This window comes from Mytilus galloprovincialis, chromosome 8 (assembly GCF_965363235.1).
Source record: "Mytilus galloprovincialis chromosome 8, xbMytGall1.hap1.1, whole genome shotgun sequence".
Classification (NCBI taxonomy): Eukaryota; Metazoa; Mollusca; class Bivalvia; order Mytilida; family Mytilidae; genus Mytilus; species Mytilus galloprovincialis.
In genome coordinates, this window is record NC_134845.1 from 11,986,853 (window position 1) to 12,014,593 (window position 27,741).

The following is a 27,741-nucleotide window of genomic DNA, read 5'->3' on the forward strand; positions in this document are numbered from 1 at the left end:
TATTTCACATCAAATTTTTTATGGAAATATTCTTTATAAAGCACAAAAATGTCAGTATTCAACTCAGAAACTAACAAAACCTTAAAATAGACTTATTAAGATGGGATATAGTTATGATACTGTTGTCAGGTCATTAAAGATTGCATATTTTGGCTTTAACATTGATTCACTTATACGGTCTTTGCAACAGAACTATACACATGTATTCAAAAACCAGTTGTTGACATGTTTAACCCCGCCCAATTTTTGTGCCTGTCCCAAGTCAGGAGCCTCTGGTCTTTGTTAGTCTTGTATGATTTTTGATTTTAGTTTCTTGTGTACAATTTGAAGTTTAGTATTGCGTTCATTATCACTGAACTGGTATATATTTGTTTAGGGGCCAGCTGAAGGACGCCTCCGGGTGCAGGAATTTCTTGCTACATTGGAGACCTGTTGGTGACCTTCTGCTGTTGTCTTTTCTATGGTCGGGTTGTTGTCTCTTTGACACATTCCCCATTTCCATTCTCAATTTTATGTTTAAAATAAAATGAACATACAAATGTATACATGTTTAATATAAAATTAATGTATAAAACATAATGACTTCTACAGTTTAAAATACAACGAAGTTAGTATTAAAAACTCTTTAAAATATATAGCAATCAAATGATCAAGCTGATGCATTGTCAATATATTAATAAAATGTCCACCTGTACAAATATTGTTGGAAAAACTACATTAAACTTATAGACCATTTGTAATATTAACTATAATAATTTTGAAATTTCCATCCTGCCCAAATCTGTTCTTTTTTCTCTTTCACTCCCGTTTTTTATTGTCACAAGAGCTGCCATGTAAGTCTATGGTAAGTTTTATATCTCCAATATATGAGTCTTCACTTGCAATATCTATCTGCTTTCATCTTTTCTCGCCTAATAAAAGTAGAAATCATTCTTTACCTTAAAAGACTTTGACCAATATATAAGAAAAATATTTGGTAGAAGGTAAACAAATAACATGCCTTTTAAATAATTGAAAGCTTGGACCAGAACGTAAATTTAAGATGAGGCCAAATAAAAATATATGTGTGGTTCCAGTTACATGCTTTTAAAAAATAGGGTCGGTTAGTCAGCAATTTTTTTTTTTTTTTTTTAATTTTTTTTTTAATGTCAAAATCGGGAAAAAAATCTAAGTTTACCGAAATTGTTTCTGGTATTATACACGCCCCAAATGGAAGTCCACCATTTTTTCATGTGTTTGGTTGTAAAATAAACAGTCATGATACATTTTAAGTTAATTTTGTTGCATTCTGTTATGAATTCTTGCATTTTAGCCATAACAGATACTTGTGATGGAAATTTAGATGACAGAAATCTATGAATTTAATTATTTTAATTCACCATCCTCAAAATTTGATCGTTTGAAATTTATTTTTCAGAAATGAAAAAAAAGTTCTAGGGTCCAGGGTTTTTATCTAGGGTAGGTGGGGTTAGTGGAACCACACATATATTTTTATTTGGCCTGAGGCAAGGAACATTCATATGGGTTAGGATTAAAAACATTATTAAATTTTGGAGGTGTTTTTTGTTTTTTCTTGTCATGTATATTATTTTGTGTTTTCTGTCTACAGCCAATGGCAAGTTTTCTTTTAATACCTAAAGCAAAAGGTATTTGAGATTTTTTATGTAGCTTATTTTTCAGTCTTACAAGAAAGGCTAAGATTCCTAGTTGTATGACTTTGTTTGCTCTGTGGGTTCCAATATTTTTTTAGTTTCTTCGTGTATTTAGGAAAATTTTTATTTCCATGGATATTCAATTTTCATGGTTTTTCCAATCTGTGCATACAAAACCTATTGAGAATTTGTAGTTTGTTAAACATTTGAATTCCAACAAAATGTTTAATTCAACAAAAAATAATGAACCCACAGTAATAAGGCTATTACAATTAAGTCCATACCTGTCAAGCATACATTCATGAAGAACGCCACCTTTCTTAGCTTTCTTTAAACTGCTCACATCTTCTGCACTTATCTTTAATTTTCTGTCTTGATAGCTTTGAAATTTCTTCCTGCAAAAGCAAGTTTTACAGAAAATTATTCATATTTCAAAATAAGTTAATATATATGATAGAATATTTACAACAGATTATTTACTTTACTTAAAACAGCTTTATGTTGATTTAGAGTTTTTCACAGTTTGTGTTGTATGTCTATTTTTGAATTTGTTGACGACCATTGTTGAGGACTATAATTATATGACGACTTATAGATTTCTTTTTGAAGTGGATACATGATGAAAATAAAAGAACTTTTATGTAGGTCAAGTATTTTCCATTTAAAAGATTATTGAAGAATCCAAATAAATTTAGCCAGGTTAAAATACATTTATCATTTTGAATTTTTCACCCAATATGACTTTTTCTGATAGCAACAAAATCATGTCTTGAAAGTGTGATTCAACAAATAAAGAAAATATCATCTACTATGGTGTTTGAACATGTTTGAGTACAAAACATCACTGATTCAGACTTCTAAGCGGCTTCTATTTAAACCATCAAACTAATAACTACATTGACTTAATAGCATAAGTGATACACTTGTGGTCTCTCCCCTTTCATAGCAGATGAGACAATAAATTTATACTAATTTCTCAATATTAAACAATTTAAGATGTAGTGTATTAACAGTATGAATGATAGACATAAATGACACTTAAAGCACATTAAGTAGGTTGTTCTATTTCAAACTTGATTGTGTGTAAATCAGTTGTCCTCTGTCACACACAGTTTTTATAGTATAGTCCTATTGTATAACTTTTAATCTATTTAAAAAGGACCTTTTAAAATGTAATACTGACTATTCTATCTGATAAACTTACACATAATTTATTTCTGTTAAAATGTAATACTGACTATTCTATCTAATAAACTTACACATAATTTAAATGTAATAAATGTACTAACTATTCTATCTGATAAACTTACACATAATTTAAATGTAATAAATGTACTGACTATTCTATCTGATAAACTTACACATAATTTAAATGTAATAAATGTACTGACTATTCTATCTGATAAACTTACACATAATTTAAATGTAATAAATGTACTGACTATTCTATCTGATAAACTTACACATAATTTATTTCTGTTAAAATGTAATACTGACTATTCTATCTAATAAACTTACACATAATTTAAATGTAATAAATGTACTGACTATTCTATCTGATAAACTTACACATAATTTATTTCTGCTATTCTACCTGATAAACTTACACATAATTTATTTCTGCTATTCTACCTGATAAACTTACACATAATTTATTTCTGCATCTTTTATTTTCCCTCTCTCTTCAACAGGTATGTTTGCAAATGGGTCTGTTTCTATATTTGCATTTAGTCTGATCTACAATCAAGTTTGTTTTCATTATTTTTAAATAAAAATGTGAATTATCTCCCCTAGACTACAAAACAATCATATTATCAATAATTCAAATACTTAATTTCTAGACACATACATACAAAAATTATTCAAAGATAAAAGCTATAATAAAATATAAAAAATTGCAATTATTTTTACATTTGAATTCTTTATTGTGTAGTTTTAATATTTTTAACAACTACATGTACTGTTCACTTAATGTTAGTTCCGGGCTGGTAAAAAACTTTCAAGGCAAACTCTCTATTCACATGTTAAACACAATTTATTTTGTGTTTTAAATGTAAAAGTGTGAGGGCAGTGTGCAGGATTAAATAACATAAACTTTTATCAGGGGCGGATCCAGCCATTTTAAAAAGGGGGTTCCCAACCAAGGCAAAAGGGGGTGTTCCAACTATAAGTCCCCATTCAAATGCATTGATCGTTAAAAAAAAGGGGGGTTCCAACCCCCAGAACCCTCCCCCTGGATCCGCCACTGCTTTTATATTATGGAAATAATTGGTGTCTCAAGGGAAAATACAATGGCTAGTCTCTCCATTGCAAGTAAATCAGTATTTTATTATTTAGAAAGAAACTGGTATGTACATTACTTGTATTTTGAGACATTGTATGTAGTAACATTAATCTTTTTTATTGCAAGATTCACAATGGCTTCAAATGAAGTATCTTGGGTAAACCACAAAATTTAAATGGAAGTATGTTATAAAATTTGCCAAACCTTTATATTCTGTATTGATACAATGTATCATAAGTAAAACTATAGAGAGACACATTGTTTACGTCATAATCAAGGCCATCAATGACGGTTCATTGATAAGTCTTATGTAGACGAAACGTGCGTCTGGTGTATTTAATTATAATCCTGGTACCTTTGATAACTACTATCATAACATGTAAATAGTTTTTAAGAACTATCAACTTGAAAGTCAGTTTCTGACAATTTCTTAAATAAAATAAATTTATTTTGTCAAAGATTTTACAAAGAAATTACATACTGAGATAGATTAACTGTTACTAACTTACTTTAAGCATTTCACTTTCCCCAGCTTTCTTACTGTTGCAAACAATATCTCCATCATCGTCATATGACAAAAAACAATTATTACTGCCATTCAATGCCATCCTACCCTGAAATTAGAGAAAATGATTGTCTTACAAAGTTTTTTACAATGATAATTAGATATAGGAAGATGTGGTGTGAGTGCCAATGAGACAACTCTCCATCCAAATAACGATTTAAAAAAAAGTAAACCATTATAGGTCAATGTACGGCCTTCAACACAGAGCCTTGGCTCACACCGAACAAAAAGCTATAAAGGGCCCCAAAATTACTAGTATAAAACCATTCAAACGAGAAAACCAACGGTATGTTTTACAAGGATAAGCATGATAAGATGCCCTTTTTGTTCTGAAGTACTATACATTCTAAGCTTGTTCTTCATCTCTGTATTTTGAAATATTATTTGTCTATTATAATTTTGGTTGTAAAGTACAAATTCAGACCAACCTCTTGAAAAACTGGTTCCCACTGTTCCCTTGCTCCTATAGCTTCAGATCTTCCAATAACACCATCATCTGGGTCAATACTAAGGTATTTACCATAACCAGATTTTATTGCGATTTTTGTCTCATTAACTTTTACAGCTGTCAGTATTTCTATTGGATCTGGTTCTTCTCCTGAAATGATAATGTCAAAATGATTTTGGGAACCAGAAGAATTCTCATTGTTCTTATTACATTTCTGATTTTTATTATTTTTGCGCATGTACATGTATTGTTGACATCAATGTCATATAGTATGAAGCAGGCTTTCATAAATTTCCAGAAACTAATCAGAAAATTTGTCTTTCATTGTATCTGAGTGTAGCTGTTTATAAAACTATCCTCTCACTATATCAGATCGAAAGGTTGTACCACAATATCTAAATTGTTTACAGTTACATAAATATATCTGGAAATCGAAGCGTAAGAAGGGAATCTGAAAGTTTTTTTCAGTAAATTTTCATACAGCAATGCAAATGGCCATACATTACACATATGTCCAAAAAATAAACAATCCTTTCTCTCTTTAACATCCAATTTAATGGAATAACCTTTAATGAAAATCTACAGTAATGACTAATGCCATCAAATTTTGATTGTGTTGTATGAAAGATACTTTTACACATAAAGATAAAGAATAGGCCTCAATTTGCATCATAATATCTTTCATGTTCTGTCAAGAGTGATTACATTGTGTGTAAAAATATATTCTAGTGTTTTGAGAGCAAACTTGTTTTTTGTTAATTTTTTGTACATAAATAAGCTGTTAGTTTTCTTGTTTGAATTGTTTTACATTGTCATTTCAGGGCCGTTTATAGCTGACTATGTGGTATGAACTTTGCCCTTTGTTGAAGGCCATATGGTGACTAATAGTTGTTAATTTCTATGTCATTTTGGTCTCTTGTGGAGAGTTCTCTCATTGGCAATCATACCACATCTTCTTTTTTTATATTCAAAGTAACTTTGTTGTTATTAAAACAACTAAGAACTATTTTACATTTCAATATAAAAGAAACCATCTGATTATACCATGCATACTGGAATAAAAAAAAGAAATGTTAGTCATATTTTTGATTACACTGAAAATTGTTTATGGGTATCTATCATGTCTATCACTATACTGTGTTATAGTGAAGTCAAATGTTGAAGTTTTTGTCAAATTCATTGCCATGCTGTAAGTACCAACCTTCATCCCTAGGTGGCCCCAGTTTAAATCTGCCATTATCTTGGGCAGCCAGATATCTCATATCATCCATCTCTATAGCTGTGTTACCAGATATGTCATCAAACTTCTTAGCTAACCACCATCCACCTGAAATATCAAATTCTAAGATCATTCCCTCTTTTAAGTTTACTATCTGATAGCATCCTGTACATGTGTAATGTTTTTGGGAATCAGGGCTCGGTTGTTCAAAAGCTTTTGAACAACTGGGCCCAACTGTCTTTTATGTGTGTCTATTTTTTTTATTTTGTCCATGGTGTTGCAATGTCCTTTGAATAATAATTATTGTTGTCCTTTGATGTCTTCTTTTTTTTATACAGTTCAATTATTTTGTTACCGTTTTAGAGCCTCTATGTCAGACCAGTTTATAAAGTGTTTAGTAACTTTATTCAGTCTATCTGTAAGATTCATTTAAATTTATGATTTGTAATAACTTTTCTGATCAATGGTCAACATTTACTTTCAAGCACTCACGTCCACCCTTTCCTAAACAAAAAACACTGAACTAAGTAAAAATCTATAAATGTGCACAGAATGATGCCTTCAACTCAATGAAACTAGACAATAATGTTACTATGGTTACATTGGTTGCTATGCAATGAAATCATATCAATATATAATACTATTAAATTATTTTATAAGCAAAGGTGATGAGCAACTTTTCCTCAAGAGATTTAAAAATTTTACAGTATACAATTATTTTCTACCTGTATTGTAGTTAAAGATGTTTACTCCTAAAAGTTGTACATGTTATAAACATTTCCATAACAGACTACTCTTATAACTTGGGTTACTATCAAACTTATCGAAAGCCTGTTAATTTATATTTCTATTTATTTAATGCAAATTCTATCACACCATCCAACGATGCATTTAATCCAAACTTATTTTTTGGTCATTTTCTTTGTACTCTTAAATGTTATTTCCTACTCCTCCAGGTAAAATTAGACCATTGCAATGAATTTTTATTCTGTTATTTTTGTGATTTTCAAAGTTCTGCTGGTACAAAAAAACAATTTTAAAATCTTTGACTGTTCAAAAACATCTGATTTATGTGTATTTTGGTTGTTGTTTTTTAAGACAATTAGTGGTTTTTTCACACAGGGGAGGGGGGAGTATTTATTTTACCATGTTTTTCCCTATCTCCTTTTTCTGGTTTTGGTGTATCTGTGTCAATTTCATCATGTTTCCTTTTCTTGTGCTTCTTGTGTCTGCAAAAATAAAAAAGGCTATCATGATTTAATATATTCAAACATATGGGTTAATGTCAATCAATGAACATGATGAAAATGTACAATTATATAATTAGTGCAGTATTAATATCAAACATGTTTTTACCCCAACATGCTTATATAGCTTGCTGTTTGTGGTGAGCCAAAGCTCTGTGTTGCATTGAAGACCCTACTTTGACCTATAATGGTGTATTTACTGTGACTTGGATGGAGACTTGTCTCATTGGCACTCCTACCACACCTTCTTATATATAATATCTATTTGACACCACAAATGAAAATATTGAAAAATAAAATGGAGAAAACGTAATTCTCAATAGTTTACTTGCAACCTTGTGCAAAACATAAGGTTAATTAAGGGTCTTAAAAGGGGCATAGGACATTTGAGCGAAAAAGAAAAAAGCACATAGGGTCATTTGAGCGCCGAGTTCATAGGACATTTGAGCGCCGGGATATTAACCTTACCTGAGTTTTCAGACAGGACATTTGAGCGAAATTTTCCCTGATAATTTTACACGAATTAAGATTTTTTTTTAAAAGTAAGAAAAAAAAGTAAGATTTAGTTATAAATATTTTTTATTTTATTTCACACCCGAGTAATTCGACCGGTTCTGGCTGGTTTATGTAAGTGAAATCCTAAGTTGATCTCTATTTACCAATCAATTCTACTATAATTCATTGGCTATGCAAATTTTCTTTGTTCTAAAATTCTTATATATATATCTATTAAGTGAAATGTCCCTTGGCACTTGAAATCTTAATACTAATAATACATGTACGTGTTAAAATGGATATTATTTTGACCGAGACTAATAAGGGAAAAAGAAGCCTTGTTTGTGATTCTCTGGGCCGAAGTTCCATCCTCGTTAAAACGTACTAACAATGGGCCCGAATCATTTCATGCCCATTATAACGAGCAGTTCTATCACAGTCATCCATCAATTTATATTTTCCTTGACACTATTATCAAATTGCAATCTGTGACTTACATAAAAATTCGGAGTTTGAACATTGATGCACCGCAGAGCCGAACAGAAAAGGAGAAGGAACAGAATCTCCGGGATTTGCATTCGAAATACTGCCAGCAGGAAATTACGAGGGATTTTTATGTCAGAAGCCTGGGATATAAGTTCCAAGCCCGAACAGACTTGTAAATAATGCCGTTGCCGAGTTTTATGTTTTATGACAGTGCTTTGTTTTTAGTGCTTTGTTTACAATTAAAAGATGTTTTAATCTTTTTGTTGGTAAACTCCTGTTTTATGACTGTGCTTTGTTTTTAGTGCTTTGTTTTTTACAATTAAAATATGTTTTAATCTTTTTGTTGGTAAACTCCTCATTTAATGAACTATATTCGTAAGAAAATGTGGTATGATTGCCAATAAGACAATTCTCTATCCAGGACTTGTTTTCGCTCAAATGTCCTACGCTTATTCTTATTTTCGCTCAAATGTCCTAAAATTTAGGCGCTCAAATGTCCTATACTTTGGCGCTCAAACGTCCTTTTTTTTTCGCTCAAATGTCCTGTCAATGCGCTCAAATGTCCATTGCCGCTTAAAAGGGTGCCTAATTAACTTTTCCGACTTTAAAATGCACTTTTAACAATGTTTACGTAATGAGATGTATAATTTTTTTCTTAATTAGATTATGAGGTAAAAGTGGTATATACATTGTAGGGTAGAAAAATAAAAAAATTGAACAGATTTGAAATTACGAATATTAGCATACAATTTATCAAGTTCTTCCAACAAATGTTTGACATTCCAAAAGCAAGAAAAGTAATTAATTCCACTATTTCCAAAGGCTTTATAATTTAAACAATTTATAAGCAGGTTTTTGATTGTACCAAGTGTAAGTTAGTAAGTAAAATAGATAGTTGAGTAATGAACAATGGCTTGAAGACAAAATAAATCTATAATTGTAAGGGGATTTGTGCAATTTTGAAAGAAACATATAGTTGGTACTTTCAGTGTATTTGGATCTGCTTGTAAAAAGCTCGAGGTAGCTACAGATGTAATTTTCCTAAGATGGAGTTAGTAGGTATGTTGGTGAATTGGTGCTTTCATTTTGAAGAACCTCAATGTAGAATTTATGTCAAACAATAATGCTATTGGTAGGAGTATTTTTCCTCTAAAATTTTAGGTTTAATATGATGCTTAAACAAGTGATTTCCATGTCATTTTCCCAGATTCAGTACAAGGTGATCACCTGACATGATCAGTCATCCTACATGTACATGTATGTATATACATGATATATAAGGACATGAAGGACAGATGTTTGTTGTGATAAATTTAGCAGCATACAATGACATAAATTAGTCCCTGGATCATTGGTATTGTATATTTACAGCAGTTAAGCTAAATGTACAATAAAATCCAATCAGTTTAGATAGATAGTGATTAATTTGTACTTCTTAAGTACACATGAAATAGGTCAGTGTAGGTGATTATGAAGGAAATATAACTCTTACTTCCAACATTTCTGGACAAAATGTTACTGTAAATTCAGAAATTACTGCAAGGTTTTTATTATTGCAAAAAATGCGACAGAGTTGTAAACGCAATAATTTAAACTCGCATTTTGAAATGTTTTATATGAATTAAACAGGATTTTTCTCAACATCGTAAATGACAAAATCGCAATAATAAATGCAGGCAATAATTTCTGAATTTACAGTACTTGAATCTGTGATTTGGAAATCATTCAGTGTAGTAATTCCCCTAACTGCCATGACTGCTTTAATAATAGTTACATGTACATTGTATTGTAAACACTGTTTAGTTTTCTTTTATGTTTCTCTGCAGTGAATTTACATGATTTATATCTAATTGTATGTAAATAAATAACAAATGTGATAAAAGCTCTTTCTAAGGACCTTTAAATGGAAATAAAAATAATATTCGTATTCTTATAAATTGTACATGTAAACAGGAAATGAAACAAAAAACAAACAAATTTTAACTACAATCATCAATGATGATTAAATTTGTTTTATCCTAGCTCTTCTGTCATTCTGTGGATTAAACAACAATGAACAACAACTTTGGTAATGGCGCGCACTGTTGCTTTATTCAAGTTTTTTTAGATTATAAAAGACCAAACACTATCAGAAAATAGTAAATACAATAAACAGGCTAGCATTGTTTCAAATAGATAATACAAGTAATACGGTGACATCAGCATGATCAGTGCTCATCACTTCACCATCAGAGTGTTGTCGGAGTGTTGGTATAACGTGTAAATATGCAGGAATTTCCAGGCAACCTTCATTTTGGGTCCTAATTTTTCCAAATTTTTAGCACTAAGTTAGCCAACCCCATTGCCCATATAGACATTGCAGCAAGATTTTGTTGCTGTTGTATAATTGAATTGGTTTTTTTTTTGTTTACAAATCTCTTCCATTCTTCAATCTTGTTTGCCAATTCATCGTGTTCATGCAATTCATGTAGTTATTTTTCTCAGAATGCATATTTTATTGTAAATACATGTACCATTCACTTTTTCTTGTCCTTTTACTTTTGGCCAGAGAGGAGTGGCCACCTGTCTGTCTGAGATGCGCCTGAGTCAATTACACTTTAATAGAGTTCCCCCAAAGCTATCATTTCACAAACAACATTCCAAATTGTATGGGCCCTGGCCGGCCCCTGGTCCATTTCCCCATAGCATTAGGAAAATCACTGATAGCACATGTCTCTGAGCTGACCAGGTGTTGATTTGACTTTCCTATGCACATGATCATTAACAAATTCAAATTCAAATATTTTATTGGACAAAGCACATATGATACAATGCGTATTCCTGATTAATGAATGACCAGTGGCGGATCCAGGGGGGGGGGGGGTTCCGGGGGTGCGCACCCCCCCTTTATTTTTGCCGATCAATGCATTTGTATTGGGACACATGTTTTGCACCCCCCCTTTGCCCTGGGTGCCCTGGGTTAGCACCCCCCCTTTCGAAAATTCCTGCATCCGCCCCTGATGACTATATACATACATGTACATTGCTATACATGCTATAGGTGCAGAATAATTCAATTTGATCAGGTGCTGATTTGACTTTTTCTATATATATATATATAGGTGCCAATTCGACTTTTTTCATATAGGTGCAGAATAATTCAATTTGACCAGGTGCCATTTTGACTTTCTATATATGCCAATAAAGGTGCCGAATTGACTTTATATATGTGCCAATCTTTTTTTTAAATTTTGGATAGTCATGATACTGATAGTAGTAGTAGTACCAGAAAAAAGGTAACATCGTTTATAATTTAGTAACTTTAAACAGTTAATACGTTATACTTCTTATCCTTGTGTCCCTTTAACTTCAGTTTCCCGCCTTTTACAAACGAATAAGAATCTGCCATTCTCTGGTTGAGTATTGAGAGTAGTTTAATTCTCACTAAAGCTCTCTGCTCGCAATTCAAAAAGGCAAAAACATCCCAAGTTGTCTGAAATGAGAGTAAAATTAAAACGATTTCCGGGTAAGGCCCAAAACGGAATTATATCAACTAAAAATCGGAATTATGTCAACTAAAAAACGGAATTATATCAACTAAAAAACGTGGAAAAATTTCTTAAAATATGTTTCGATATACTGATTAGTGTATTGAAGATTATCATATGAATAAGCAAATCTAAAAGGTACTCAGTGCCTTTTAATGAAATTATATTTTAATCTTCGGAACAATTGCTTCATCAAATACGTCCTTGATTTCGAAGCTTATTCGGAAGAATTCACTTCCTGTTGACGGGGAAAAAATATTGTGTCAAATATTTGTAGAGATAAAAAAAAAGATAATTTTAAGACATTTTTTCAGAAAATTGAATCAGGTAAACAATAAGTAAAAGTTGTCATCCAATAGACGTTAGCCTAAACATTAGTCATTACTGAATTTTGTAAAGTTTCCACTTTTTTTTTTATCATGTTTATCTATTTTGTCAATGTTTGTAGAAAAAAAAGATCAATCGAAGACAATTTTATTTAAAAGAAAACTGAGTCAGGTAAACAACAGTTTCATGCGTAATTTCATAATGTCAATCGTCATCCAATAGACATTACACATTACCATGATTACAGAATATTGTGATTCTTTATATAAACAATGCAAATAACCACAGACAGTTTGTACTGTCAGTGTTTTTTTTCTATAAATATCCACACTTGTATGAACAATTTTGGGGTTTAAATTTCTTAGTTATTTTTCTGAATTAGGTGTACACCAGTTGACCTGAGATTGATCTGCCTTAATGATGTCATCGAAACTATACTCCTTAACACTATTTAAAAATGTGCTTTGGCTGACCTAAGTTTTCGCGCCTGAACTATTTGACGCCATACAACAATAACTTTTCCATTTTGGCATAAGATACTTTGTATTATGACCATGATGACGTCAAAATTTTACACGCACTGTTGTGATGTCCAGTTTTGACAGACAAATCCTGATAAGGTATATTGCCAGTATTCATTTGTATTGGTTATTACTCTAGCATACATGTAATATGGGGCCAAAGTCCCCAATTACAGTAGAAAATTCAATTAAAAAATAAATTAAAAAGAAATCGGAAAAATTTCCAGAAATTTTTCATTCTACTAACATGACTAATGAACTCAAAATCATTAACTTTTTTTTTCAGATCTACTTCCTGTTCCGGTTATTCGCGCAGAAATCTACTTCCTTTTTCCGGTATTGTTTGCATGAGACTATACATATATATTTATCAGTCTAGTAAAATATAAGATTGAACTCAATACAAATTCATTTTTAATAATTGTTTGATATGAAAAAACATTACCTGATGAAAGCGTTTCTTTTGTTTACATTGAATATGACATCATAACTTAAAGAACATCACAGCTAAATCCCTAAATACATGAACAACAGAACCAAAATCGGGAACGTTACGGTATTTTCATTTCTTTTTATCAACATGTTTGAATTAAAAAAAATAATACATATAGACTTCGTCCCCATTCACAGGTTATGTCTGCCTCATACATGTATTAGGTATTATAACATTATTTCAGGAAATGTACAGGAGACTGTTCTCACACAAATTCAATAATTACTTTAACTTATATATTGTCTGAAGCACAGAAGCGCTTAAAAGTTCATACTAATTGTTCAAATAAGGCCTTCGAAAATAGTGGAATAAATTACTTTTGGAGTGTCAAGAACTCGTTGGAAGTACTTGATAAATTGCATGCTTATATTGGTGATTTTGAATCTATTCAAAGTTTTGATTTTTCTACCCTGTATACCACATTGCCTCACATTCTCATTAAGAAAAAATTCACACACCTAATTAAATGGGCATTCAAAAAATCAGAATGTGAATATATATGTTCAAACTCTTTTAGGTCATTTTTTAGTAGCAATAAACAAAAAAACTATGTTAATTGGACATGCTTTGATACTATATATGCCCTTGAATTTTTACTAGATAACATTTTTGTTCTCTTTGGGGATTCCGTATATCGTCAGATTATCGGAATTCTAATGGGGACTAACTGTGCACCACTTATTGCGGACCTCTTTTTGTATTGTTATGAGATACAATTTATGACAAAAATAAGCAAAGACCCATCAAAACAACATCTGATAAACAAATTTAATAATACTTTTAGATATTTGGATGATATTTTAGCTCTCAATAATGACGACTTCAGTATGTATATTAATGAAATTTATCCTGCTGAACTTACTTTAAATAAAGCTAATACTAACAATGACCACTGCCCTTTCCTCGATCTTGATATCTATATCACTAACGGAAAGCTGAATACTAAAATTTATGATAAAAGGGATGATTTTTCATTTCCTATCGTTAATTACCCGTTTTTAGATGGTGACGTTCCCTTGTCACCATCTTACGGTGTTTATATATCTCAACTTGTACGATTCGCTCGTGTATGTAACAATGTTTTAGATTTTAACGAGAGAAATTTATGTATTACTGAAAAATTATTACACCAGGGTTTTCGATATCACAAACTAGTCAAAACATTTACTAAATTTTATCATCGGTATAAAGACATCATTCGTAAATATAGCTCAACATGCAGACTTCTTATACGTTCAGGTATTTCACATCCAATTTTTTATGGAAATATTCTTTATAAAGCACAAAGGTGTCAGTATTCACCTCAGAAACTTAAAAAACCTTTGAATAGACTTATTAAGAAGGGATATAATTACGATACTGTTGTCAAGTCATTAAAGATTGCATATTTTGGCGTTAATATTGAGTCACTGATAAGGTCTTTGCGTCGGAACTAAACACATTTATTCTAAAAACAGTTGTTGGCATGACCCGGGTTATGTTCTTCTCATATATGTTATGATGGTATGATACTAAACCCCTAACGGGAAGGATTGTGCCTGATGTACATATGATGAAATCATAATCTTTCAGTCAGTTTAATTGAAGTCTGGAGCTGGCATGTCAGTTAACTGCTAGTAGTCTGTTGTTATTTATGTATTATTGTCATTTTGTTTATTTTCTTTGGTTACATCTTCTGACATCAGACTCGGACTTCTCTTGAACTGAATTTTAATGTACGTATTGTTATGCGTTTACTTTTCTACATTGGTTAGAGGTATAGGGGGAGGGTTGAGATCTCACAAACATGTTTAACCCCGCCGCATTTTTGCGCCTGTCCCAAGTCAGGAGCCTCTGGCCTTTGTTAGTCTTGTATTATTTTAATTTTAGTTTCTTGTGTACAACTTGGAAATTAGTATGGCGTTCATTATCACTGAACTAGTATATATTTGTTTAGGGGCCAGCTGAAGGACGCCTCCGGGTGCGGGAATTTCTCGCTACATTGAAGACCTGTTGGTGACCTTCTGCTGTTGTTTTTTATTTGGTCGGGTTGTTGTCTCTTTGACACATTCCCCATTTCCATTCTCAATTTTAAATATTGTATGCATGATCATGAGGATTTATTAAATTCTTATAATACATCAATTTTTTTTATATACATCTGAACCATGAACATGATGAAATACAATATATACATTGTATATAATAACATTTAATAAGTTAAATCAAACTTTTTGCTTGCTTTCTTAATTTTTATTCATTGTCACTGGAAGCATTTACAGTCATTAGTTGTATTTTTATTGAAAAACTCATTTTGATTTTGGAATGCCATTTGATTGTTGTGGATTTTAAAACATGAATAATGTTTTTTAATTTACTTACATGTATATACATCATGTACATGTACACCATCAGGGATAAATTTTGAATAAATTGTATACAGCTTCTCCTGCATTGGGTAAAAGTAAACAGGCAGCAAAGAAATTGGGTAATCATAAACAAATGTAATCAGCTGTAATCTTAAGAAAGATTTGAAATGTAATCACATGTAATCAGTAATTTAAAATTTTGATCAAGTTGATATAATCATTTACAGTCCATGCAGTCTGACAGTGCTAAAACAGGTTTAATAATGATTGATGTACTTTTAAACTAACATAATCTACATACACCCAACTCTGATAAATATTGATGTATGTTTCTTTCAAACTTTGGAGAGGCTTTGTCTACTTCAGGTACACATCTACTGTACCTCACGTAGAGACCAATGCAAATTACAATGAATTACATACATCCAAACTTATGAATTAATATGTATTGACTATTCCCATGAAAACTTTCGACAGGCTTTGTTTACTGGAGGTACGTCATTACATTATTTTAAATTACATATATAAATTATAACAGATGTGTACTTGCTGATTACAAATTTCTATTTGTACATGTTATACATGTATAAGAAAATTGAATTTCAATCTGTTATACATGTACATGTACAAGCAAGGAATAAAAAAATCATGCAACTAGTGTTAACTATGATGATCATGGCCCAATATGATTTTTTTTTTGCTATTTTACAATTTATGTAGTTAACCATGTTTGATGGAATGTGTGATTTTACTTTTTATTATACGACCGCAAAAATTTTAATTTTTCGTTGTATATTGCTATCACATTGGCGTCGTCGTCGTCGTCGTCGTCCGAATACTTTTAGTTTTCGCACTCTAACTTTAGATAAAGTGAATAGAAATCTATGAAATTTTAACACAAGGTTTATGACCAAAAAAGGAAGGTTGGGATTGATTTTGGGAGTTTTGATCCCAACATTTTAGGAATTAGGGGCCAAAAAAGGCCCAAATAAGCATTTTCTTGGTTTTCGCACAATAACTTAAGTTTAAGTAAATAGAAATCTATGAAATTTTGACACAAGGTTTATGACCACAAAAGGAAGGTTGGGATTGATTTTGGGAGTTTTGGTTCTAACAATTTAGGAATTAGGGGCCAAAAAAGGGCCCAAATAAGCATTATTCTTGGTTTTCGCACAATAACTTTAGTTTAAGTAAATAGAAATCAATGAAATTTAAACACAAGGTTTATGACCACAAAAGGAAGGTTGGTATTGATTTTGGGAGTTGAGGTCTGAACAGTTTAGGAATTAGGGGCCAAAAAGGGGCCCAAGTAAGCATTATTCTTGGTTTTCGCACCATAACTTTAGTGTAAGTAAATAGAAATCTATGAAATTTAAACACAAGGTTTATGACCACTAAAGGAAGGTTGGGTTTGATTTTGGGAGTTTTGGTCCCAACAGTTTAGGAATAAGGGACCGAAAGGGTCCAAAATTGAACTTAGTTTGATTTCATCAAAAATTGAATAATTGGGGTTCTTTGATATGCCGAATCTAACTGTGTATGTAGATTCTTAATTTTTGGTCCTGTTTTCAAATTGGTCTACATTAAGGTCCAAAGGGTCCAAAATTAAACTTAAGTTTGATTTTGACAAAAATTGAATCCTTGGTGTTCTTTGATATGCTGAATCTAAAAATGTACTTAGATTTTTGATTATTGGCCCAGTTTTCAAGTTGGTCCAAATCGGGTCCAAATTAAACTTTGTTTGATTTCATCAAAAATTGAATAATTGGGGTTCTTTGATATGCCAAATCTTACTGTGTATGTAGATTCTTAATTTTTAGTCCCGTTTTCAAATTGGTCTACTTTAAAGTCCAAAGGGTCCAAAATTAAACTAAGTTTGATTTTAACAAAAATTGAATTCTTGAGCTTTTTTGATATGCTGAATCTAAACATGTACTTGGATTTTTGATTATGGGCCCAGTTTTCAAGTTGGTTCAAATCAGGATCCAAAATTATTATATTAAGTATTGTGCAATAGCAAGAAATTTTCAATTGCACAGTATTCAGCAATAGCAAGAAATCTTCAATTGCACAGTATTGTGCAATAGCAAGAAATTTTCAGTTGCACAGTATTGCGCAATAGCAAGAAATCTTCAATTGCACAGTATTGTGCAATAGCCAATTTTTTCAATTGCACAGTATTGCGTAATAGCAAGAAATATCTAATTGCACAATATTATGCAATAGCAAGAAATTTTCAATTGATTGGAGTTATCTTTCTTTTCCAGAATAGTAGTTGAATCAACTTAAATCATTGTTTTATGCAATATACAATGTATATTCACTTTTATTACCAACTGATAAATTAAAACAATCTTTACCATTCAGTGATAACAAGCACCTTTTGTTACAGTTTAATATTTTATGATGTATTTAGATGAATAGTTATTGTAGTCCATTATAAATTTTAATTGAGATCAGTTAAAAACGGGGGGGGGTAAATTTTTCTCATTTCAGATTTCATAAATAAAAAGAAAATTTCTTCAAACATTTTTTTGAGAGGATTAATATTCAACGGCATAATGAATTGCTCAAAGGAAAAAAAAGTATTTTAAGTTCATTAGACCACATTCATTCTGTGTCAGAAACCTATGCTGTGTCAACTATTTCTTCACAATCCAAATTTAGAGCTGAATCCAGCTTGAATGTTGTGTCCATACTTGCCCCAACCGTTCAGGGTTCAACCTCTGCGGTCGTATAAAGCTGCGCCCTGCGGAGCATCTGGTTAAATCAGTTATTAAATTAATGAATGAATTGATTGATTTATTGTTGGTGTTTAAATGCCACATTTGAGCACCAAATTTTGGGCTATTTTCCTGGTGGCCAGTTTTATTGGTGGAGGAAGCAGGATTGCCATGAGAAACCAACCACCATCGTAAGGAAAACTGACAATCCTGCATTAAAAAAATGGTTACAATCTACATGATCTATGGGAATTAACACTGAAAGGAAAAAACAACAATAAGCTTTCTTACCTTTTAATATTAACATTTTTTTCAAGTCAAACAAAGGATCAAAAGACATGTATAATATATTAAATCAAGGTGTGGTACCAGTTGTAATAGCAGCTGAGCGAAAATGGGAGGGTATATTGATTAACATTGTAGGGGATTGGAAAAAAATCCATAACTGTGTCACTAAAATTTCAAAAAATACCAAGCTCTGTTAGTTTCAATACCGAATTATTCACGGTATTTTAGGTACTAATACTTTACTTTTAAAGATGAACCGTGTACAGTGTAATTTATGTACATTTTGCAAGGAAGAACCAGAAAGCATAGAACACTTATTATGGGGCTGTCATATTGAGGCAGACATTTGGTTCTATTGTTTATAAATCCACTGTACAGCTTCGACAGTATTAATATGATTAAGTAATGTCAATATCTATTTTTATAATGCATCAAGTCAGTATTGGAAATCCTCTGTTTTCTATTGTAAACATGCTAGAATGGTTCTGGAATGAGACTATTTCCATCAGATAACTTTTACTTTTAAAGTGGGGTTGTTCCAATAAGGTTACCTTTAAGGAACTTTGATATTGAACTTGATTCAGCTAAAAAAGGTTGTTTGTATTATTATTGTTGCTTGCTTTTATAAATCAGCTTTGTAACATTAAAACAATTAGAGTTTACCATTTTGTCAACATATCAGACCACAAAACTTATTGCTCACCATTGCTCACTGTTGATAAAATGGTTTTAAAATTTTAAAATAATCATCAGAATTTTGTGTATATCTGTAACTATTCCTGTTCAGATCTAATCTGAGTAGATCAATGATGAGCTCTAGTAAAAATAAGTTTTACATCAGTCCTGTGTAACTTATATGAAATTATCATTTTCAATAGAATGTACTGTACCTTTAGTCCAGTCAATTTACACAGGCACTTGTCTCAGAAAAAAAATTCCTATATACCTTAATATATTAGGGGGGGGTCTGAGACGAGTGCCTGTGTCAATTTAGCATAAATTTGACCCTAACCTAAAAGTAATTGCAACAGAAGATTTTTTTAAGTTTTAATCTTTAGCATTGTAACCAAAAATATACACAGAAAAAAAAGTCACATAAAATCTAACTTGAGAAAGATATAAACAATACCAAATTTTCAAATTATTTTTTTCAAAATGGTCACATTTAGCCAAAAATGTGCAATTTCTTAAACAAAAAATATGCAAAAAAAAAAAAATTTCAGTTTTCCTTAAGTTTGATTTTATGGGAGTTTTTTCTGTGTATATTTGGTGCTTAATGCTATAGATTAAAACTAAAATATAATTTGTTGCAATTAGTTTGAGGTTAAAACTTAGTTTGACTGGACTACTTGATCGAAAGTGCTGTGCAATGCTAATAAACATTATAATGAAGAGTAAACATGGAATTTATTAAAAAATGTCAAGCACAATAAAAAATTATGCAAATTCCATAATTAAAATAATTCCAAGTTGAAATAATAGCCTGTTACATTTTGTACTCTGTGTAGCTGTAACAAATTTAATATGATTTTTTATTGATTTAAATGTATGTGCATACAAGGAGTTAATGACCAGAAAATGTAAATGTAAGCTGACTAAGCATAGAACATGTACTTATAGGTTGTGTTTTTCAGTGTGTGAATTCGTTAAAAATGACAGACAAAATTATAGGTGAGACTTTTTCAACTGCATATTTTTTTTCTTTTCTATGGGATTTTGTCTTTTACTACTTTGTGGGTTTCACTGAACATGCTGAATGTGTACAAACTTAATTTTGGACATAAAAAATATAATATAATGCATATAAATTAACGTTTGACATTAGATGATTAGAAGTATTTGCATGCTTTTAAGAAAATATAATTTTTGTATAAATATGAAACCTGAAACTTAAGTGTGCTGACTCAGCATGAGTTAAATTCTATCATGTCTATAGGAAAAAAAAAACCAAAAAAACTAAAATACTTTAATACAAAATTGTTAATTTTTGAATCAAATTTAAGATGTACACATTAGTATCTTTGCAAGTATTTTTCCCTCTCTTTTTTTGTTTGTTTGAAGATATTTTATGCAAGTATTTTTTCCTCTCTTATTTTCTTTTTTTTTGGTTGGAGTTTTATTTTATTTATATCAAGCTAGTGGAACCTGAATCCATTTCATTGTAAGCTATAATAGGCCAAGAAAAGAAAGTTTACATTAGTCTCTTATAAATCATATGAATGTTAAAACTGCATTAAATACAGCCATTTCCTTAGAATGTGTTTATATCTCCTCAGAATGTGTATATATCTTGAAAGTTATAACATACTTATATCTCTAATATGAAATTTTATTTATAAATTATACTGTCTTTTAGTTTCTTATCACTGTTTATCACCACACACATTATCTTTGTTTTTCCTTTTATTGATTTTTATATTTTGGGTCAATTTTATCAGATCAGATTTATTATATGAGTTAAACACTGGTAAGTAAAGTCAAATTTTTAGTACTTTGTTGACTTTTCTTCTAACTTTTTAACGTTTTTTAATATTTTAAGAATTTGGATAAATGTTTTTGAATGATATTGTGTTTAGAAATAAGACAAAACAGCAGGGCCTTAATAACTAGCTGTTAACCTTTATCATGTTTATCCCAGTAAATAGATTCAATAATTTATGTTAAAAGACCTTAAAATTGTTAAAATTTTAAAACTAAATTTTGATGTATCACATGTCTAGCATGTCTACTGTAGTCAGCATTTTCAATATTCCAAGTTCTTAAAAAGTATAAAACTCTGAAAAAACTTATACCAGTAACATGACATGCATGATGGTTACTTTTAAATGAGTACAACAAATTTATTGACAGTACATTAAAAATTCAGAATTAAATGTTTATTGAAGCAAGACATGCATAGGAATACATTTGTGTGTAATTTGATAGAGGTTCATAATAAAAAGAATCATAAATTATAAACCCACAATGGATTCAGGTAAGGAACCTAATTTGTCTCAGACATCAGGGGGATGGAGGCTTGTAGTTTTTACTGAGTATATAAAGTGTATTGCCATATATTTAGTTAATTGTGTATTTACTGACAGTTACAATGTACCCCAGGGCGCCCACATCTTTTTCTAGTCATATGAAATGTTAACAAACAAAATTGAACAAGGATACAATTTTACCTGTTTGATTTAGGATCAAATATTAAGTTCTGGATGTTTTATTTGTTCCTTTTATTATTTGTGCAATTATATACATGAATATTGAAGGCAGCAGTAATTGTTTACCAAAGTTTTTTTCCGTATATTGTGAAAACAGACACATATATATATATATATTTATGTATAAATGAAAGAGTTTTCATATTAAAGATAAACAATATTTAAATCTAGTAAATGTATAGGTACACATGAAGGTATAGGTATAGTCTTACGGTAGAAGGAACAAATATTATTGTTTTCAGGCTTACATTAAGTGGTTTATATTAGATATCTTACATTAATAGACAATCTCATTGGCTATCATACCACATATCCTTATAATTATATGGACTATCATTTTTGTCAGGTAAATATTTTCAACTGAGATTTTGTCAAACTTAAAATCTGTAAGAAAAATAAAAGAAGTTAATTGTTAATCCGTTGATTATCAAAACTCTACCATCATGACCATTCAAAATTAGAGGTTTTAATTTAGCATGTTAAGTTTATTTATTTTTACCTGAGGATATACTACTATAGGTAATATTTATTTTAAAAAAGAGTATTTTAAGTAACAGAAACCAGACACACAACTTAAACCAGGATGTGATGATATTACAAAATTTGAAAGAGAACAATTACATCACAGATTGAGAATAGAATATTCTGGATGCGCATATATTATATTAGTGTTGTCCATATATTACAGAGATTTAGTTGATTTATTGTCCAGAGTAAAAGAAGGTAAAATGTTTTGGTCATAATTATGTAAGATTATAATATTGATTAGAATGTTGATTGATAGAGATCGAACAAGAGTGTGCTCTAATATATTGAGTAATAAATGAAGATGACTTGCACGCAAGAGTAAATTAGGTAGGCCTAGGGTTTTTCATGGCTTAGATTATAGACATTTGAATTGAAAATTCTTACCTCTAAAATCTCAGTCAACTTGCATGTGACTTGAGTATATTCTAAAGCATTCTGATTGAGCCATCGCACACTTTCCAATTGCATGTGCATGCTAGAAATGCAATTAGATTGAGGAGACTGGCTTTAGTATAAGAGTGACTGATTTTGAAGTCCCCTCAAATATAATTTGAACCATAATACTATAAGTAAAGTTATTGTTGATCGACCATTGCTACATCGCAGAGTTCTTGAAAAATGTTTGAAATTTCTAACAGTGTTTCAATTTTAGTCCAAATGACCAACAAATTGGTGACCTTTTCAGAATCAATACAGTAATAGCTGGAGTTGACTGGACTTTCATACTTCCTTTGCTAGAGTTGAGGGTCTATCATATTGAAGTTTTTCTTGAAATTTGCAATTATCATGATTATAGATTGTTCAGGTTGAAAATAACATTGTACTGCGATGCAACTACGTTAATTTAGTTGACTAGGATGAGATTTACTGAATTCTATTTTAACTAGGAATTGATTAAAACTAAAAATAGGGAAAAAATACATCATTTGTTCTTTGGGTACCTATAAGTAAAATAGAACTTTCTAAATATTTTGAAAGTTCTTGTTCTAAATTGTTGAAAGTTCTGATTTGAACATTGTTTATCTAACCTTTATATGAGCAGATGTTAAAATTTAGTCTTTAAATGGTCTTTCTTTTGATGTTTTGAAGACTTTCTCTGATGTACGATGTATATAAGTATAAAGAAACATTGATACAGTTTGAACTACAGTTGAAGGTACAGTTCTGCCAACTTTTTATGAAGCAAATGTGTGAGATTTTGCTAAAATTGTAAAGATTATAAAGTAAAAAACATTAGATCAAAGGAAAATGCCATCAAATAAACATGAACAAATCTGAGTATCACACTTAATGTGAGAGACTTGTCAGCCCTGTAAGCATGGTAAGTATGCTGTAGATAATATACAAATATGGCCCGTTGAAGAGGTGAATATCCAAAATTGTCAACACGAGAAGGTTATTTCATTGAGGGCGCAGCCCGAAGTGAAATAACTTTTAAGGGTTGACAATTTTGGATATTCATCGACTCTAAGGGGCCACAATTGTTTTATTATACCGAACTAACATTGGAAAGGCCTTTCGAACACTTCTTTGGACTTTACACAACAGTCAACACAAACACACAAGCTGAAAATACCTTTAACGGCTTTGTGTTCTAGAATTTCTCGAATGTACAACAAAGGTATAATCTTTTTGTAAAATATTGATGGCCCTGAAAAGGACCGTTTATAAGAGACACGGCTGCTGGCACTCTTTTCATGACCACTGCCTTATTTCCATTTCTCTCGGTGGGCTTAATCCAGTGTAACGTGAACGCTGCCATTTTGTTTATTTACGTCTGTGACGTCATTTTCATGGGAGGTAACTCAAGTACAAATCAACAAACTGAAAAGGTTATTCACCGGTGAATAATAGGGTTATTCACCGCTGGTGCAAATTTTTAGGGTTATTCGTCCTTCCTTGCAATTGAATGAAAAACAACTGAATTATTCCATGTCACGTGATAACGTTTCACCCAATAGAATTGTTTAAAATATTTGTAAGGTATAATAATCTTTAATATTTATTTCATTTTGAATATTTCAAGTAAATGCATATGCTAATATTACTTATCATTTTGCAAATTTTAGGTAAATCTTTAATACATATATAATTTTGTATATTTCAGATACAGATGAAATGGAAAAGACAGCAGTGTTAGAGATAGATGGAATGACATGTCAGAGTTGTGTGAAAAATATAAAAGCTGGTCTGGCTGAGGAGAAAGGAATTTACAGTTTAGAGGTAGGTATAACATCAAAGCTGGTCTGGCCAAAGAGAAAGGAATTTATAGTTTAGAGGTAGGTATAACATCAAAGCTGGTCTGGCCCAAGAGAAAGGAATTTATAGTTTAGAGGTAGGTATAACATCAAAGCTGGTCTGGCCCAAGAGAAAGGAATTTACAGTTTAGAGGAATTTTATCTATGAGGGTTTAAAATCTATAAGAGAAAGGAATTAAAAGTTTAGAGGTTGGTTATCTTGGAGGGTTTAAAATCTATAAGAGAAAGGAATTAAAAGTTTAGAGGAATTTTATCTATGAGGGTTTAAAGTCTATAAGAGAAAGGAATTGAAAGTTTAGAGGTTGGCTATCTTGGAGGGTTTGAAATATATAGTTGACAACAGAAAGACTCATTCAGCTTACGGCATGCACATTAAAGATTTTGGTGAACATTTGATTTTTTTCTAGCAACTTTTAATGAGTTTCCAATAAAGTCCAGGTAAATTATAATCACTCATACTGTCTACCATTGCAAAACAATATTTATAAAAATTGATTTTCAAATTTAAAGTTGGGTATTATCATTTATTTGATTGTCTAAATATCCATATATCTTATTCATGGGAGATAACTCTGTAATATTTTAGATGTATGATAGAAGTTACCTCCCATTACATATTTAAACACATCTATTTTTCCTTCGGGTAGTACTACATTTATGTAGTTTTATTGGTATTCAAAGATGTGGTGATTTTTATGTAACTAGTTTTCCTTTGATTTTTGATTTTATAGTTATTTTCTACAAAATCTCAATATGTTAGTTTATAATGCTTCAACATTTTTAAGCAACTAGAGGCTTAAAATGTTAAATTTCAAATATGAATTTATGAGGTACAGACAAAAACAAAAGTCCTGTCAATTGAAAAACAGTAAAAACACATCTAATCATTTTAATATCTCAGTGCATTCTTCCTATATCTTTTGTACAAGTTTTAGATCCTTGTTGTTGACTTACATAACTAGAAAGAATGCACCTGTAATCAATGTTTACCTGTACAAAGTGTAACAGGTAAAAGATAAGACTGAATTTAAATTTTATAGATATGTTCTGCCCATGGTTCAAATGTTATATAAAAAAGGCCTTGTTCAGAAATGTAAAATTTGAAATGTTAAAGGTATAACAAACATATATATATCCAGTCTAAATTGAAAACTACGTTTAAACCTTATAATGATTGCGTTACAGCATAATACAGCATAAACAAAATTTCCAAAAGATCAAAAAAGTGAAAAAGTATATTTAAACAAAACGCATATGACTATCAGGTCGAACAACTGATTTTCTTTAACACTGCTGACTGCCATTGGCGATTGCCAAATAAAATTGATCACAAGATGTAAGAAAATGGATCTTACTATAAATTTAATACTAAACAGAAAACAATAAACTTGTGGCCAAGATGTTATGCATTAAACAATAAAGAACACACATGTTGCAAGTTCTATAATTAATGATGCTCAATGTAAAGTGAAAATTCTATCTGGGGTGAGGTTTGGACCAGGGACTCATTTATAAATCTTACTATGAGAATTTGTGCAGTCCTTAGTGGTGCTGATCATCATCATATGGAGAGAAAAAAGTATTATATTTAAATTCTCCAGTTCCCCCCAAGAAAAAACAAACCCAGAAAGTGAGTTAAAGACAAACAGGTTATATAGGGTAAATATAGGGCAGATTGAGTTCCTGCATCTTAAAGTTAATTTGTATGCATATATAGATAATATTTCATTCAAAAGCAATACATCTTATAACATTTGAGTGCAGATCCATGATTTAAGGTAAGAGACACATATCCCATAAAAACATATCTTTTTGAGATATATAAATGCCAGATTTTTCAGTGAATGTTAACCCTCAAATTATTTTGTGACACAGTAACTAAAAGTTTAGAAGTTGAAAAGGGTTATATAATCAATGATCTATAAATCATTACTGTGACCACCTGTTTTGTTTAGAACAGGAAAATATGGCACTTTTAATGTGTTATTAACTGGATATTCTTCTCACATATAATGTTGTTACCTTCAGTAATAACTGAGGTGACGTGATGTTATGCTTTATTTAATGTTTTACATTCATATAATTTACATTTTACCATGTTAAATAAACCTGGTGGGAAATTCACAGGATGTTTTCAGGAAATAAGTAATGTTATATAACATATATTAAACATGTCAAATTGTGAAAATTAAGATTTTTTTTATTTGAAAAATTAATAAGCATGTTTCACTGACACTTATCTTTTTTGGTTTATAGAAATTATGCTAATTAGCCAGAAAATCTGATACAAGTGTTGATTTTATTGTAGTTTGATTGAAAATGTGCAAGAAATGTGCACCTCAGAAATCTGTTGACATATTTTAGAGTAAAAGGAATAAGTAATAACTAAATATTAGGAGGGTATATTAGAGAACATCAACAGCTGTCTTTAATCAAAACATATTTTACATGAAAAATAATATGTCACTTAATATCCTGGATTAAGTAATTCTAAGAAACACCTTACCTTCAAAGACATCTAACAGTAAACAGTGTTATTAATCGTGTTATACAAAGTTTTACATGTAAAATGACGTAGCTAAACGTTATCTAAGGGCAGATAAGATTTGTTTATAGGACTTTACACACTTGATAAAATACTTCTCTTTATAAGGACATATTGTTCAAAAATGTCAAAGATTGGATTTATCATTACCGTAATTTATTGACATTTTGAGATTTGTTATATTTCACATTTCTGTGAGGATGTTTTGAAAGTAAAATTAAAAGATATAAAGTGTAACATACCTTGGCAAGATAAAAGTGAAAATTACAGTTAAAAAGTTGAGAATTAAGTGATCAGTTATGTACGGGAGTATTTATCTGTAATACATGTGATTAGTATGGACAGATACATCATTTCCTGACGTTATGTGTAATCATCACTTATAACCACTGATCATTGTTTTTACCTATCAGACAGTGGGTATCTGGATTTCTTTGATAAAGGTGGATTAATATCAACAACATGGCATTTAAAAATAAATTGGGATATAGTAAACTTCCGGTAAATTCTACTTTATATTATTCTTTTTTTTTTAAAATGATTTGTTAGTGACAGTTATTTTTGATATCAACAATCCTACT

At 30.6% G+C, this 27,741-nt stretch overlaps 2 protein-coding genes and 1 long non-coding RNA gene across 3 annotated transcripts in view; 1 reads left to right on the forward strand and 2 right to left on the reverse strand.

The window, feature by feature from the left end:
- Positions 1-535: 535 nt before the first annotated feature.
- LOC143085089 (protein FRG1-like) lies at positions 536-27,466 on the reverse strand. Its single transcript, XM_076261274.1, has 9 exons — positions 27,403-27,466; positions 11,720-11,868; positions 7,315-7,397; positions 6,151-6,276; positions 4,930-5,099; positions 4,446-4,550; positions 3,298-3,389; positions 1,937-2,047; positions 536-911 (listed from the first exon to the last, which is right to left on the reverse strand). The coding sequence occupies exons 2-9, from the start codon at positions 11,782-11,784 to the stop codon at positions 875-877; spliced, it is 789 nt and encodes a 262-aa protein (XP_076117389.1). The 5' UTR covers positions 11,785-11,868; positions 27,403-27,466; the 3' UTR covers positions 536-874.
- On the reverse strand, positions 7,959-8,971 carry LOC143085090 (uncharacterized). The gene is made up of 2 exons (XR_012981240.1): positions 8,323-8,971; positions 7,959-8,100 (listed from the first exon to the last, which is right to left on the reverse strand). It is a non-coding gene; the product is annotated as an uncharacterized LOC143085090 (long non-coding RNA).
- LOC143085088 (copper-transporting ATPase 1-like) overlaps positions 21,573-27,741 on the forward strand; it is a 33,348-nt gene continuing 27,179 nt past the window's right edge. Inside the window, exons 1-2 of the mRNA XM_076261273.1 lie at positions 21,573-21,597; positions 24,465-24,580. Of these exons, the coding sequence (XP_076117388.1) occupies positions 21,588-21,597; positions 24,465-24,580 (126 nt within the window). The 5' untranslated portion in view covers positions 21,573-21,587. The remainder of the gene's footprint in view (positions 21,598-24,464; positions 24,581-27,741) is intronic.

Excerpts from the sequence above, each read along its gene's own strand:
- LOC143085089 (XM_076261274.1), bottom strand. The coding sequence starts at position 11,784 with ATGGCAGATTCTTATTCGTTTGTAAAAGGCGGGAAACTGAAGTTAAAG. Across the intron at positions 2,048-3,297 it reads GATGCAGAAATAAATTATGT|GAAGAAATTTCAAAGCTATC; the intron begins GTAAGTTTATCA and ends TTGCTTTTGCAG. Across the intron at positions 912-1,936 it reads CATGAATGTATGCTTGACAG|GCGAGAAAAGATGAAAGCAG; the intron begins GTATGGACTTAA and ends TACTTTTATTAG.